This window comes from Myotis brandtii, unplaced genomic scaffold (assembly GCF_000412655.1).
Source record: "Myotis brandtii unplaced genomic scaffold, ASM41265v1 scaffold123, whole genome shotgun sequence".
NCBI lineage: Eukaryota > Metazoa > Chordata > Mammalia > Chiroptera > Vespertilionidae > Myotis > Myotis brandtii.
The window spans coordinates 5,794,670-5,811,659 of NW_005354291.1; the positions used below are offsets into that span (position 1 = coordinate 5,794,670).

The following is a 16,990-nucleotide window of genomic DNA, read 5'->3' on the forward strand; positions in this document are numbered from 1 at the left end:
CGCAGGCCGACGCTCTATCCACTGAGCCAAACCGATTAGGGCTACAGAGCATTTTTATTCTCCCCAAAGAAGCCCTGTGCACATAAGAAATATCTATCACTTCAGTTCCTGGCAGCTGCTTATCTGTATCTGTGGATTTGCCTGTTCTGGCTGATTTCGGTTTTAAATAGATGCTTGGATTGTAGAGGAAAGTAATCCAATGGAATTAAGATAGGATGCTGCAGTATCATTATAGTCCAGGCATAGTACCATTTATAGCTTCCATTTAATAGTTTGCACACAGTTCATGACTATGAAATATATTAGTAATTATATAGTAAAGAAATTTTACTGCTGTTTTTTTAGATGGTATTTTGGGAATATAATATATAGTAAAGAAATTTTACTTTACTGCTGTTTTTTTAGATGGTATTTTGGGAATATACTGTTAAATTGATTGTCTTGTTAACATAATAGAGTAGTGGTTAAAAACAAATTTGTTAATGATAATGATGACCCAAATGATGTACCTTCCTGCTTAAACTTACAGATCAAGTCTGAAAGAGAATCTAAAACATGTAAATATTTTTTTCTGCTGTTAAGCCAAACACTGGTGACTTTGTTTTAGCAATTTATCATCATTGAAGTCATAAGTATTGATTAAAATTGTATTGGTTTTGTACTTCTGGTTTGATTTATAAGTTTATTTTTTATTTTATAGTTATATAGGGGATATAAGCATAAGGAATTTATCTCTAATTTATGTTTGTATATATTTAAGTAATGTTTTAATAAAGATGCTTTGTCATCTCCACCAGGAAATAAAAGATTTTTTTTTTCCTTTGAATGCAAAGTTTGACAAACAGTATTAGACATCTGTAAACCCTGCTGTTCGCAAGTGTAAGGTCAAGGCTCTATCTTCTCTCTCTTATCACTTTTTATTTTTAATCTGTCAATCATGGTGCTGAATGTATTCCTTCATATCATAAATGCTTTGTATGAAGACTCCAAATTGATTTTAACTATTGTAGAAGTACAACATTTCTAACAATGTAGTAAACGTTAGAGAATTATTAGATGAGGTAAAACCTGAATGGTCATTATTTGTTGGGAAGCCTTAAGGAATAGTCTGAGAAAGACTTCAAGAGAATTCCTCCCACTGATAATAAAATGAAGTGCATTATAGATGTTGCTTGGTAAGTGGGTGATGAGGGTTTTGAGCATGTGGTTGAGGTAATGGGGAGAGTGCCTTGAAGGTCAGAGAGACCTAGAGGTCAGTAAAACGGGTGGTGAAGACAATGTTGACGCGTTAGAACAGGCTAGCTGACAGGCTAGTCTTTTACGTGAAGTGCGGTCAGCTTCTTACCCATTTGGGAGCTTTAAATGTCCCCATGTGATAAATGTTTCCAGAGACTATCTAGAAATGTATAAAGATTTGCAAAGGAAAAGTAAAAACTGGCCATCACAGTGTTATTAATGGTACCCATACCTTCCCCATTGTTCTTCTGCATTCTGTTCTATAGCTGTTTTCCCCACGTCTGTCACCTGCTTTTTCTGCCAATATTGATACCAATAACCTGTCCGATGTCAGGTTCTGAACTACTGCAGCCTGACTGTCCTGTTTTCTAGGTGTCATCATCTCCATTCACATGGTTCCTGTGCTGCACAGTAGCGGTTACCACTGCTCATTATCATGGCTCCCTTAAATTTCATTTCACAGTTAAGGTGGCCAGAGAACTGGTGTCATCTGTAATGTTTATTTTAGTGGTAACCTATTTGAAATATCTTATAAATAACTTTAGCCTGATATTTTTACAAAGTTAATGGAGGTCCCAGGATGCCATTAAAATTTTGCAGGGGCAAAATTTTATTAGGGAAAGTATATGCCGTAGTGGACTTCATACTTTAGGAAATTATAAATCTCCTGATGAATCAGTCTCATGAATGTCAAGTTGTAGAATGTATTTATCTGTTTTAGGTGTTCTTATGGGATCTTTTAGGGTAATTGTCTTGTATTTTTGTGGTTTAATTTCTTGTAATTCTTCAATAAAACATACTTATATTCTCTTATTCCCATTCTACAGGTAAAACAAACTACTTTTCTCAGATGTGGTAGTATTAAAATACCTTGCTTTTTAAAAAACCTAGATTGTTTATGGGTTATGTAAGTGGTGAATATTAAATAAACTGGTACCACATGGCTGTAGTGGGAGGGGGTCTCATACACACCGAGTAACCCCAGTGACCATCCTGTGTGGGGTGTACATGCGAAGTGTTTGTAACAGTCAGCTGTTCTTCCTTCAGATACACTGAAGAGATGGTACCCTGGCATCCTTGCCTGAAACTTATTAGCAACTGTGAGCAGAAGCTTTCTAGTCACACAGCAAGGCGCTTGATAACAATGGAAAAGGTGAAGAATTTTGAGGTAAGTTATCCTAATACTTTTAGCATAAATTCTGGAAGGATCACAAGTTGATTTCTTTAGTTTTCCTCTAATGGAGTTTGGAAATGTTAGTCCTTGATAAAAAAAAAAAATTATTGATGAATTCAGAAAAAAAAAAATCAGTGAATTCAGGAAAAGTCAGAAGGTGAAGAGTATGTGGCCTTTGGTGGAGTTAGCAGGGGTGGGGAACATCTGGCCGGTGGGCCATATAAGGCCTGGGAAAATCATTTGGTCAGGCCCTGCCAAAGCATTAGGGGGAGTTAGTTAGATGTTTAACCAAATATAGCAGGCCAATTTTTAAGTTGATAATTTTATATGGCCTGTGAATGATGTTACAGATATTCAAATGGCCTGTGGCAAGTTCCCCACCCCTGCGTTAGAGGGTTGAAGTAGGATATAGAAATTGAATAGAAGCACAGAATTAAAGTTGACCTTAACTTCTCAGACTTTATTTGACAAACTTGTTGCTAACTCAATTATAAAACAGAAGAGCACTCTTAATATAACTCTCATTTAATTAGCAAACTGCTGTTTACCATTTTTCTCCAAGAGCATAACCTACTTGATTGTAGACTATACTGAATAGGAAATATCACTTTATATAAGGGAGAAAGTAGTCTTTTAGGGCCCAACACATCATCTTTCTTCTTTCTTCCTCCTCTTCCCCCGCCCCCCCCCCCCAACACACTTATGCTTGAGAAGAAAGAACAAAACATCTGCAGTATCTCATGTCTAGATCAGAACAGAATTGATAAGAGTAAAGCCTTATAATGGAGCTTGACTAAATGCAGAGAATGCTCTTTGGACTGTACTTAACCTGGATTGACAACGGAAGCCCTCCCAAATTTACTAGAAACTTGGGCAAGCCTCATCTTTGCTTTGGGTCTATAGAGTGAACAGAAAAGAACAGTGTTACTGCCTTAGAATTTAGCGATGTGGGCATCTTTTCATGTGCCTGTTGACCATCGATCTGTATGTTTTCTTTGGAAAAATTTTTATTTAGATCCTCTTCCCATTTTTTAATCAGATTTTTTTTTGCTATTGAGTTGTATGTGTACTTTATATATGTTGTATATTAACCCTGTATCTGATATAGGGTTTTTCCTTGTGATGTCTTTGTCTAGTTTTGATATCAGGGTAATGCTGGCCTTTGAGTTTTAATTCTTCTTTGAATGGTTGTTAGAGCTCACCAATGAAACCATCTGGTCCTGGACTTTCGTTGGGAGGTTTTTGATTTCTAATTTTATTTCCTTATTAGTAATCTGTCTGTTCAGATTTTCTGTTTTCTTCATGACTCAATCTTAGAAGGTCGTATGTTTCTAGGAATTTATTTACGTATTCTACGTTGCCCAGTTTGTCGGTGTATAATTGCTTATAGTAGTCTCTTATAATATTTGTATTTCTGTGGTATCACTTATAATGCCTTCTTTTTCTTCTGATTTTATTTCATTTCTATTTTAATTGTGGACAGTTTCACATTTTCATTCCCTTGAGTTTAATTTAAGAAAGTCTAATATTCCAGATTTATAATATTTTTCTAAGCAAATTAATTTGATACTGAGAAGAACTAGAGAATGATATAAGGATGCTTCTGAGAATTTTTCTTCTACATGAAAATGGTAAGGGCACTCACCTTAGATATTTTTAAAGCTTTAAAGCAGTATTAATTTTTGTTTGGTTGCTTTTTATCATTTTCCTTTTAAAATTTATTTTTTTAAAGGATAAAGACTAATACTCAAGTAATTTTTGATATGTTTTATAAGATCAAATTTGATCAGTGAGTTTTAACTAGTATGGGATTTACTATAACTTAAAATACTCTCGTTAAATTCATCATGCTTGGTTTTTAATTAATTACTTCATTTCTACCTTCTGTTTGTATGGCGAGAAGTGTATATAATTGCAGCAAGATCTCAGTCCTTTATAATGCAAGTGATGACATAAAATTGTCAAACAGTTCTCACACGCGTCTAACAAATTATTCTTGGACTTGTTCAGTGTTGTTGATTTTGGCAATGGAAGACTATTAATTTTAGATTTTTACACTTTTGTATACGTATCTCTTCATTTTTGATTTGTCACTTGTCAGGTTTAACTTCAGTATGACTTTTGGCCCACTTGCTAGGTTGTTAAAAAATGTTCTTCCTTTCCCCCTTTTAAAATGTAAACAAATGCAAGAACTGTCTAAAGAATATAGATTTTTCATAAAATTTTGTATCTTTAGATTATTGGCAATAGTTTTTAGATTTATTGAACATTAGTAGTAAAGAAGAACATTCTTGCCAACCATGTTGAAATTATGAAGATGCCTGATAAGGAACGCTAGTTTTTTGGTCAGTATTCCATGCTTATATAGTCTGAAAGCTAGGTGGGTGATAAATAACACTTAATAATGCTTTATTGTTTACAAAGCTTTTAGATTCATTGACCTTATTATTTTGTACATTTTAGAGACTAGGAATTGGCTGAGTTGAGACGAAAATTCTTCTTTGTACTTGAAATTCTATACCCTTTTTTAGGCGTCATGTCGCCTCTTTACCAAAACACATTTCTAGCTTTAGAATATGCCAAGATTAAAAGGCAGATACTAGTTTCTTTTAAAGATAGTCTTTCCTCATCACTCATGGGACCACGGTAGAATATGATTTGTTTTACCAGGACTCATTTCTCCTGTTGATACAACATGTAACTGATGCTGCTATATATAGTTTTGGTCAGAGTGGTTACTCTTATACAGTAGTTTTCTCTTATGAAATTCATAGGAGAGAAATGCTGATCTCCAGAGTTGTGCATAGCAGATTGGAATATGAGTGTAATAGTTACATCTCCAGTGAAAGTCACCTAAAACAATACTCTCTCAACCTTTTCTACCAGTATACTTGGACAGATGAAAAAGGTCCCATAGTAGCCATTTTCAAGACTTCCTTGAAGTCTTTTTTATACGTCTGTGCCACTATTACACTCTATAGTACTTGTTTAAATATAAAAAATTATTTAAAATTGTCGTTGCACTAAATGGGCCATCCTGTGCACTCTTTGTTTTGTGGTTTGTTTACCTGACTTGGTAGCTTATACTCCTAGTTATTTTGAGAAGGACTAAAGTATTGGTAAGTTTTATTCTAGGTTTTATATGGACATTAATTTAGATTAGTGTTAAAATATTCTGTAAAATAGTTGCCATTATTTTTTGTAGCTAGTCAGAGTAGTTCAGATTATTTAAAATAAAGAATAGTGGACGATCATAGTGGCAGGTGATGAAAGTTAATGTAATTTTTTATTTTGGACTGAATGAAAGTGTCTAGTAACATGAAGCTGATGAATGCTTCATTAATCAGAATGGAAGGTGGCCAAAACTGAGGGTTTTGACTAAAGGACTGAAAGAGTTTGAAGCTGTGGAGAGAGAAAGAAGAATTAGCATTATAACATGTTTTAGATGAGGAAGGGAGAGAACAGACACTGAGTTCACTTGTTTGAGACAATGACTTATTGATGGCTTGAAGTGGAAGGAATTTGTCTTTGTGATAAGTAGTTTATATAGTAGAATGGTAGTAAAGTTATATTGCTAATCATAAACTGGTGTTTTGCTGAAATAATGCTAGTTCCTGATTCCATTTGCATTATTCTTTCTTAGAATTAAAGTCAGTAGTTGTTTTTTCTTTAGCAGCTGTTTGAATTAAAGGTGTTTCCTTTTGGTTGTCGTTTTTGCTGAGATATTTTTGTTTTTTGCTTGTCCATTGTAGGATGGTGGACAGTTTCCTTATGATTAGAACTATGAAAGATTAGAGATTAGGTATGAAGTATTTTTTTTATATATATTTTATTGATTTTTTACAGAGAGGAAGGGAGAGAGATAGTTAGAAACATCGATGAGAGAGAAACATTGATGAGCTGCCTCCTGCACATCTCCCACTGGGGATGTGCCCGCAACCCAGGTACATGCCCCTGACCGGAATCAAACCTGGGACCTTTCAGTCCACAGCCCGACGCTCTATCCACTGAGCCAAACTGGTTTCGGCGGTATGAAGTATTTTAATCATACAGCATGGTAGTGGGAAATAGATGCTACTTCATTTATCAGTAAGGAAAATAAGACAAGTAAGAACATTGGTAATTGTATATGAACTTAGTCTAGGTCTTAATACAGTACCATATTCATTATCATCAAAGTGTGAAAGTGTGTGTGTGTGTGTGTGTGTGTGTGTGTGTGTGAGCGAGGACCTTTCTAAAATTTATTTTGCGAAAAAGGTCAGAAGGAAAGTACTTGCATTATCTATAAATCATACATTGAAATGTTTGAGAAAGGCTTATAAAAGCAGAATCCTGGTGATGCTGCATATCGTGTTGCAGAATTCCATTTTAGGGATCATATCACCTACTTCTGAATGAATTGCTTTGCTGTTAAAGGTACTTTTCCTTGAATTTAAATTTTAGAGGGTTATCATTTTACTTTTTCTTTTATACTTCTGCAACTAAATAATGTTGCCAAACAAACTGGATTTTTTGTTAAGTTAATGGTCTTGTAATAGTTTTAAGTTATTGTTTCTGGCAAATCAAGAAGCAGCAAAAGTCTGTCTGTCGTGTCCCCCCCCCCCCCCCCCCCCAATTATTTAAGATCTCTGGTGCCACTTATGGTGCTCTTTGGATATGACTCTTATTTGTAGGACAAAGCTGTTCCCTCAAGGCAGAGCACCTGTTTTTATGTTCCAGCTCTAATGCTCATATTTTCAATCTTGACAGTAAAATAGTCTTTAATGTACTGATGCTGTAGAATCTTAGGCAGATGTCAGTTGCAGAATATAAAGTACAATCTGGGAGTCCAAGGTACGACTGGTTTAGATACATGGAAGTTTATGTGTTGAATTAGCATAATCCCCTGGAGCTTCTTTTATAATTCTCATCTGACAAAATTTCCACTTTGTATTTTTTTCTAATTTATCATGTTATTTAACTTAGAATGATCTTTCTAGTGCTCTTCAAATTCAAACATGAACTTGTGTCTTCTTCCCATTCCTAACCCACCAAGAATGCAACCCTGAGATTTTAACTCGTATTTTTTTTGTCCATAACGTAAGTGCACAGTTTAATGAATAGTTAGTTATAAAGTGAACATCTGTGTAACCACCACCATGGTCAAGATTACTGAGTCACGCAGCACCCCAGAAGCACCCTCTGTTGTGGCTATTTCTGATCATAAACACCTCTCCTAACAGGTGTAACCACTAATCTGACTATTATGGTAATTACTTGCTTGTTTCCCTCTGTAATATTTTCACTACCAAATTCATCCCTAAGCAAAGTAATTTTGCTTGTTTTTGCTCTTTATATAAATGTAAGTGTGTTTATTAATTTTTTAATGAATTGTGACAGTTTTAAAAAGTTGCCTAGGAGATAAAGTTTCCAAATTAAAGCGAGAGAGTATGTATATGTGTGCCTGCACATGTTTTGGCGTATTACTCATGTTTTGCTGCTTAGTTAGGGTCAGTACAGTTCTTCTTAATTTTAATTAAATATTAGATATAGTAACTAATAAGTTGTCATTACATTTTTACCTGGTGTGTTGAACCTGTATTCTTTTAATAATTGAGGTTTTAAGTTTTGAGTTTTATAAAGGTACAGATTTTAGTGGAGAGCATGTAGAAAATACTCATGTTCTTGTTCATCATGAGAGCATGACTATCCATGATATTCTTTTTACAGTTAGAAAGAAATTATGTGCTGAGTGCCAGATGTCAAAGTTCGTTTGTTAAATGTCAACTCATTTTCAGAACTCTAGATACGAAGATTTTAATATAAAAATATTTTAATAGACTTTAGGTAATTTAATATCTTGAAGAGTAATGACATTTTTTAAAAGGTACAAACCATATGTAAATACCTAATTTTGGGATGAAGATTCTCAGCCTTACCTTGTTCCCATTAAGCATTGTGCTGGTTTCTCTTAATAGTATTAGATGCCAGACTTCTGACCTCCTTGTCCTTGGTTTGGAAATGGCCGAGTGCTGTTTATAGTTGTATAACTTTAGCACAAGTGGTTTCTATAGCTACTGTCCAGTACCAGATGTAGAACAGTGGGAAGCTTTGATAAGGGGAGCAGGATTTTTAAACAAAAGCCGGACATGGGTAATTACCCTGAAGCTGAACTGAGGCCCATTATATTCAGCACTGTCATTTACATTTCATTTCACTCTCTGCTGATTACAAGAAAGAAAAGCTATGCACTATTTTTCTCTTCCATGTCTTTGCCTTCTTCCTCTGACCTTATTTAAGAATATATATCATAGCTTTAATATTTCATGAATCCAAAGTCTTTCTTGACACAATTTGATGAGCATTGCCTGTTTGATGGCTTTTACTGTGATGACAGCATCATTGGTTTTCACTTATCATAGAATAAGTTCCCTAAGCCATTTGTATTCAAGTGTTTGCAATGAAACTGCTGTTCTATATAAACCACTGTCACTTTAAGAATATGAATGACTTAAGGTCAGTACTAGTGAGGTAGAAGAAATCATTATCTCATTATCAGGAACTGTCAGTAACGGGACAATTTAAACCTGACCTATAGTTAATGTAGAAGCCATTTGGTTTTCCTCTTCATCCCCAAAGTGACACCTTTCTAGGGAAAATCTCTTGTTTTTAAACAGTAATTTTAGTTAAACTGATGATTATCCTTAAGTATTTTCACTGAAGTTTAGGGGAATTATATAAAACTAACTCTTGGCTGTGTGTAAAGGGACATTAGAGAGCATTTTGACTTTAGTCAGAATGTGAGTGGGGACTGGGGTGAGAGATGAGGCCATAGAGTTAAGCAAGGGATCCAGTTTGTAGTAGAGGATGGGGTGGCAGCAAGGAAGTGAGGAAATTCACACCGGATGACTCCTTTTTCTCTGTAAAAACGGAGGTGTTTGCTGGGAGTGAATAAATGGTTATTAATATAAGGGCTTCCGGGCAGGTGAAATTTTGGAAAAGATGCTATGAGAAATGAGAAAGAAAACTTTCTAATAATTTTTACATTGAAGTATTTTTCCATATTTTTGTATGTTTTCTTTCCCTGCCTTGATCACCTGTTCCCTGAGGGAAAAGCCATGGCTTTCATCACTCAGCATTTATGGAACCATTTGTGTGAGGTGTTGAGGCTAAGCAGACTAATAGGTTGTAGTCTTTATCCTTAGAAAACTTGTCCAGTGAGAGAAATGGTTGCCCAGCCCGTTTCACCTTACTGTGTCGAGTCCTGTAGTGACCTGTGCAAGGTGTATAGGCACCAGAGAGCACCTACCTGAGGAGATGGTGCCTGAGTCAAGGGAGGAAGCCAGTATTTTAAGCAAAGGTGCCGAGACTGAGGGGTTGTGGTGCATTCAGGGAACCCTAGACATTTTAGCATGAGTGAAATCCTATGTATTTGGGGGAGGAATGGTTGGAGATGAAGTAGAAAACCAAAGGAATTCTTAGAGTTGAATGAAGGTCTTTGCAGACCAAAGAGTTCCAAGTTTATCCTGTTGGTGATGGCTGGCCCATGAGGGATGTTAGTTAGGAGAGGGGCAGAAGTTTTACAAACGTTACTTCAAAATACTATGTTTATGCAGGCAAGCTTGAGTTGTGGAAAGATAACCTGTGATACCAGCGCCCAGGCTCCTGCCATGGTCGTGCAGTGATGAGGCTGTAACCTAAGAAAGGTAGGGTTGGAGATTGTAGAGGGTAACAGGCTTGGCAGGCTTGGTGACTGATTGGATACTTAGGTGAGGGAGACCGGAGTTAAGGATAACTTTGAGAGTCTGGCTTGGGATAACTGAGTGGATGGTAGTTTTGCATATATTTTTATCTACCCCCTGCTCTGAAGGACATGGCACAGTGCTGCTTCCGTGGGCTGGTGCAGTAGTCTTCCAGCTGGTTCCCCTGCTTCTGCGATTGATCCTGCCATTGTATATTTATACAGTAGCCAGAGTATCTTTGAGAATGTAAATAAGTACTGAAATTCCTCTGCTTTCAAGTCATCAATGACTTTCTATGGAATTTAGAATAAAATTGAAAATCCGTCTGTTAACCTTCAAAGCTAACCCAGTCTACTCCTGACGCGCCTCTCTGGTTTTGTTTTGTTCCACTTTCCCGTTTGTTTACCAAGCCTTAGCCACACTGGTGTGCTTTTAGTTCCCAGAATGTCCTCACCTCTTTCTAGTCTCAGTCTTCTCCATTGTGTTTCCTCTCTCACTGCTTCCTAGAATGTTTTTTACCCTCTCATTCTGTAAGTTTAACCCATCCTTTAGGTCTCAGATAAACATCACTTCCTTAGGGAAGCCTTTCTTGTCCATTTTCTTCACTCCATCTAACTAGGTGTGTCCTTATGTTTGTACTAGAGGCCTGGTACATGGAATCGTGCAAGGGGGGTGGGGCGAAAAAAAATGCACCCTCGCGCAATCTGGGACCCCTCGGGGGATGTAGCAGTGCGCAAAGCAGCAGGCAGCCAGGGAGGAGCCGAGCCCGCATCACACCGCTCGCGCTCATCCCCGCCCGCTGCGCCTCCAGCTGCCGCTCTGTAGCGCTGCTGCGGAGTAGGGAGAGGCTCCTGCCACCACAGCTGCGCTCACCAGCGTGAGCCCGGCTTCTGGTTGAGCAGCGCTCCCCCTCTGGGAGCGCACTGACCACTAGGGGGCAGCTCCAGTGTTGAGCGTCTGCCCCCTGGTGGTCAGTGTGCATCATAGCGACTGGTCGACCAGTTGTTTGGTCGTAACAGTCACTTAGGCTTTTATATATGTAGACTAGGGGCCCAGTGCACGAATTTGTGCCTGGGTGGGGTCCCTGTGGGTGGCTTGCAGGGATCGGGCCGAAACCCACAGTCCAGCACTGCCTGCAGCTCCTACCTGCCGCTCCCGCTCATCCTGGCCCCACTGTATCTGCCGCAGGCTCGTGCCCAATCAGTCCCGATCGGGAGAGACTCGCACTGCTACAGCAGCACTCGCCAGTCGTGAGCCCTGCGACTGGTGCCCTCCCAAGGGGAGTGGCCTGTGGGATTGGGCTGAAACTGGCTCTCCTACATCCCCCGAGGGGTCCCGGATTGCAAGAGGGCGCAGGCCAGGCTGAGGGACCCCACTGGTGCACGATCAGGCTGGGGAGAGGCCGCGGGAGGGCTCCAGGGCATGTCCGGCCCATCTTGCTCAGTCTCGATTGGCTGGACCCCAACAGCAAGCTAACCTACCAGTCAGAGCATCTGTCCCCTGGTGGTCAGTGCACATCATAGTGACCTGTCGACCGGTTGTCTGTCCCCCAGTGGTCAGTGCACGTCATAGCGAGCGGTTGAGCAGTCTTAGCATATGATTAGCATATTATGCTTTGATTGGTTGTTCTGCCGCTCGGTCTATTTGCGTATTACCCTTTTATTGTATAGGAATAGTGCCCTTCTCACTGTTTAATCACAGTTTGCAAGTATATGTTTGGGGATATATTGTTTAACGTTTGTCTCCTACTAGTATATAAGCTCTCAACTCACAGACCTTGACTGTTTTGCCCACCACTCAGTAAATGTTTAGGAAATGAATAGTAACTGTTCACTGATTATTTTGGGCCTTTCCTGAATAAAAAGACAATCAAATTTAACAGTATTTAAACTACCTATTTGAAGGAAGTGTGGGAACAGATAGTTATAGCTAGCTAAAATTTTCTGTTTGAAAATGTACTCAATTTTATTATCTTAACAGCACTCTTCAGAAATCACCGTTACAGCCTTAGCTGGTTTGGCTCAGTGGATAGAGCATCAACCTGTGGACTGAAAGGTCCCAGGTTCAATTCTAGTCAAGGGCACATGCCCGGGTTGCGGGCCCAATCCCCAGTCGGGGCATGCAGGAGGCAGCCAATCAGTGATTCTCTCTCATCATTGATGTTTCTATCTCTCTCTCCCTCTCCCTTCCTCTCTGAAATCAATAAAAATATATATTTTTTAAAAATCAGCATTACAAAACATTCTAATTGTGTGGTACCTGAACTTCATATCTCATGAGAAGCAAACCAGAAAGCAGCCGAATCACCATACTGTGGAAAATCCCAACACCTTTCCTCTACTCAGGAGATGATGATAACAAAGAATGGCAGGTTTCTGGTAGAAGCAGTAGTTGGAAGGATTGCTTTACTGAAGTGGAGTTCTCAGTATAGTCGTCTTGAGTCATCTGTGACACTCCATTTGGGAAACACTCTTACACACTTACCTCGTAGTATAATCCAGTGTCATTAGTTCCATTTACAGTGTCAGTTTCAAATGTTACTACAGAACATATAGTTTCTTTCTTGAGAATTTGTTTCCCTTTAGATTATTATGTTATAAGTAGCTGAAGTGCTTTCCTTTTAATGTCTTTTTTTGTTTTTTTTTTTGTGATGCTCTATCTTGATGTAGGGTTCGTTTTAAAAATAATTAAGGAATAGTTTGAATAAGGTCTAGTTTATGTACTCTTTCTTATTTTAGAGAATACTTTGTAATTTTAGGTTGGACACAGATGACAATTTTATACTTTAGAGTCACCAAGGTGAATATGTAATGTGTATTTCCACATCATTCTTTAAAAAATGAAATGCTGATGCTCCCTGGAGAAAAATAGCCACCCTGGTCATGTTGGTTCTCTGTAACTAGTGACTAGATGTTTACAGTAGTCAGGACTCAAACAGAGAGGGAAAGAGTGCTCGTGCACGTATGGTCAGCTCTGTTCCAAGCTATCTTTATCCACAGCAGGAAATCCTACCTGCTTTTGCCAGCAGAGGGCAGTGTACACATATAAGTATACTACAATTTGTAAGGTTTTGGTTTCTTTGGCAAGTGTGTTAAAATTCCTCGAGTGGTTTATGTTTAGAATTAGTACTGATAGGACAGGAAGTTGGCTGGGTGGGACAGTGGTTAAAGGGTTCTGTCTAAAAGTTTAGATCTGAAATATGTGCTACCATAATGTTGCTGTTCAGTGAGGAATGTCCTCTAAATGTCAAACTCCATTTTGAACTACTTACTAGTCTACCATGTGGGAAGTTAACTTTTCAACCATTGTTTTGATGTAATTTCTACTAAAAAGAGAAAAATAGAAGTGTTGGAAGAAGTATAAGCTTTGAAGTCTCATCTAGGCTACAGTTCTACCAATGCTACTTAACTAGCTGTGTGACCAGTGGCAGATTACTCAAACTCCTTCAGTCTCCCTTTCCTTAGCTGAAAAATTTAGATGATAACCTGCTGTGAAAAGATGCAGACAATTTAATAGTGGATTTATATAAAACACATAGTTGTAAATATATACTTGTTGCTTTCTTGACTCGGAACTGGTATATTTCCTGTCATATTTACAATTGCTGTTTGTCTTACAAGGTTAAGTGATAGGTCTGAAAGCTGTGTATTTCCATTAGGAAGCCATCTGTAGCTAGCACAGACTTTCCTACAGAAACTCTGAATTTCTGGTTATAAAAAGATGATAAACAATAGACAGTGTAATCAACAATCTTCATATTTTATTCATATCTCTTTAACTCCTACCATGCTCCACAATTTAACCAGTAGTTAATGAAATTTGAGAAAGGTGGTCTGTAATTTTTCAGTGCCAGAGTTTTCTTTTTTGGCATTTCCCAATTCTCTCTGTGTTTTTATTTTTCATGAAGTATTTCTTGTTTACTAAAAATTGGTACAACTCAAGGATTGTGACACCTAGGTATACTGGAAGACCGATTTGGAAGTGTTAGGGAAACCAGAAGTTAAACACTGGGACTGGGACGAGCTCTAGTTAATGGAGACATCAAGGGTTGTGTTGCCTGAGGATACTCTTGTCCTTTAAGTAAACACTTTGGCCTTTGAGATAGTGAGCTGAAAAAAACCCCTGCAGATATTCTTGTTTGAGATGGGCAGGGAATTCAAATAGAGAAGAGGCATGAACAGGTGGTGAAAAATATGTGCAGTTGACTATCGTCATCTCAAGTGTGAGCCCTGGTAACCTGAACTAAAGATAGGATGAGAGAGAAAAGTGTGCCATCTTCTTCGGCATTGAGGTAACATAAATTCTGAGTGTTGCAAATACTAGTAGTGTATTTCATATAGACCAGGTTATATTTGAAATGTTTATTGTTCATAGGTATAGGATATTGACATGAATATATGTAATAGTATTATTAGCCCATAAATATACTGAATGTTCCATGTAGAACATTTTAGGAACCAGGACTTTCCATTAGATGAAAATGGTAGCCAAAGTCCCTGGAGTGTCTGGCTTATCCGGAAGCAGGACTTATGCTGCTAAGTAATAATAGAATGGCTCTTGCTGGATCCCTGGCTACATATATAAGGGATTTGGAGATACTGGGTTATCCAGTAGTTTTTGTTATAATGACTTTTTTTACATTCAGGGGCAGCCAATCTTGCAGAAAGAATCTTTCCAGCATATATCTCATGGGATTTTTCTCTACTTCCTGGTAAAGACAGAAAAGAGGTCTCCCCCTCCTCCCCTCCATCCCACCCGAGGTTGCATTTCTAAGGTTGCTAGTCTTTCCAACTTTCCCAGTAGTGTGTGTTTCTCTGCCACTGGATCCCTGTAGAACTCAACCCATGGTCTGTTAGAGTCTCAGGGGCTTTTTTTTTGCTTTTATTTTATTCTGAGGGATTCTTGAATCTAAACTGTTCAGACAAAGAATGTCATAGGTAGTCCCCACATATTGTCTAGATAGCCATTAATTAGCACACGTTTTAATCATTACTTTTGGGTTTTCCACGCTTCTTCTGTTTATTCCCCGTCTCTGACTCTAATCTTCATAATTCTCTGTTCTTTATTATCAGTTTGCCCCATTTATATCCTCCTGGTCAAAGGCAAGCTGTTTTGTTACGCTTTCTCTTTGGTCTAAGAGGAAGCCTATCTTCCATTGTGCTTCAACTTTTGCCTCTTGCTTCCTCAGGTGAGCTGCACAATTGGCAGCTTTGGCCAGCTAGGCATTCAAGCACCTGAGCCCGGGTCAGTTCCCAGCCTGTCCTCCATGCCTCTGCCTTCTGAGCTTGCGGCTGCTGGAGTCACACATTTCTGTCCTGTCTTACCCTCCTCACCACTGAGCTCCAGGACAGTCCACAGGCATTTCCCGTTGAGGTGATTTTGCATAGCCTGGAGGAGTCCCAGGGAGAAGAGTACAGAATGGCAGAGTGGGGCGACCTCATTGCTCGACAGTGTGCTGAACCTTCTTGTACAGGAAAGAAAAGTGAGAGGACATTCAGCCACCTGATTTTCAATTGAATCTACCTCCCAAACCTTAAGGGAAAGCCTCAGAATTGGGGAAAGTTTAAACCCATTTGGATATTAGCCAGAAATGCTGGCATATTAGATTTGCCTTTAGTAAGTTGAGTTTGGTCTCAATATGAGGAATAGACTGGAGCAGGAGCACTGAAGACAGTGGATCAAATGAGGAAAAGTAGGTGAAAACACTGGATACCCAAGCAAGTATAAAGTGGGTGATATGTTTTTCATTCAGGTAATAAAACAACAATAGGAAAACCAATCTGCACCACAGAGGGAGATTTTGCTTACAGTAAATGACTGCTTTGGTTACAAGGTAACTAAAGAAATTAACTCAAACTCTTTTTATTTTCTGTATTTACCAACCAACCAGAACCAGGACCAGTATTCACATCTGCTAAGTGATCAGTTTCTGCCATACCAAGGTCATAATTCCTTCCGTGAGAAATATTTCAGTGGGATAACAAAAAGAATTGCCAAGGAAGAAAAATCTAGCCAGGAGTGAACATTTTGACAATGAAGAAAGAATAAGGATTTCATAAAAGGACATCTGGATGTGAACTTTCATGTGTGATACAGAAAACATGCACTGCTTTAAATAATTTTATATAACCAAAAAAATGCTACAAAGTAAATTGAACAATTCTTTTAAAATTAGCCTTGTTTTATGAACTATTTTGTTGTATGTGGTCTTTTGAACTTTATTTAATTTATATTTGTACTTTCAAGTATTATGGAAATTAAAAACAGTTATATTTTTGGTAATTAATTTACAACGGGAACTACTATTGTTGACTTTTTAAACAGTTATCTTCAGACTATATTATAGGCAGTTAATAGTGGTTGAGAGTGTATTCATTAGAGTTAATTGTTTTCTTTTATTGTAATTGATTTACATCGCCACTAATAAACCTAATTGAGGATTTCTAAAGTTGTAGTATTCAGTGCTTTTAAGGGGGAAAACGATGAAGGAAATGAATTTTTTTTATCAATGCCAGACAAGTAGGTCATAACAGTGATTGTAGTGATGATGAGAAAGGCTAGGACCTGACAACCTAAAAAGCTTACAAACTCCTTGAGGCCTGTCCACATCTGAAGCTCCTCTGTACCTTGGATTTGCTCCTGCAGTCCTAAACCTTGACTTAGGGTTAGGGTTAGGGCACAAGGTTAGGATTATGGCTAAAGCTAGGTTAGGGTTATGGTTAGGACACAAGGTAAGGGTTAAGGTTAGGGCTAGGGCTAGCCCCAGCCTTAGCCCTAACCGGAAGACTAGCTCTAGCCCTAAACCTAATCCTAACCCTAGCCCTAAACCTAACCTTAACCCTACTCTAGTCCTAGCCCA

The 16,990-nt window shown here is 38.2% G+C and overlaps 1 protein-coding gene across 3 annotated transcripts in view; it reads left to right on the forward strand.

Annotated features, from left to right (window-relative positions):
• TRMT11 (tRNA methyltransferase 11 homolog) overlaps positions 1-16,579 on the forward strand; it is a 43,398-nt gene extending 26,819 nt beyond the window's left edge. For all 3 annotated transcript variants that reach the window (XM_014533770.1, XM_014533771.1, XM_014533772.1), the window contains 2 exons: positions 2,284-2,404; positions 16,022-16,579. In XM_014533770.1, coding sequence (XP_014389256.1) covers positions 2,284-2,404; positions 16,022-16,153 — 253 coding nt within the window. In that variant the 3' untranslated portion in view covers positions 16,154-16,579. The remainder of the gene's footprint in view (positions 1-2,283; positions 2,405-16,021) is intronic.
• Positions 16,580-16,990: the final 411 nt, after the last annotated feature.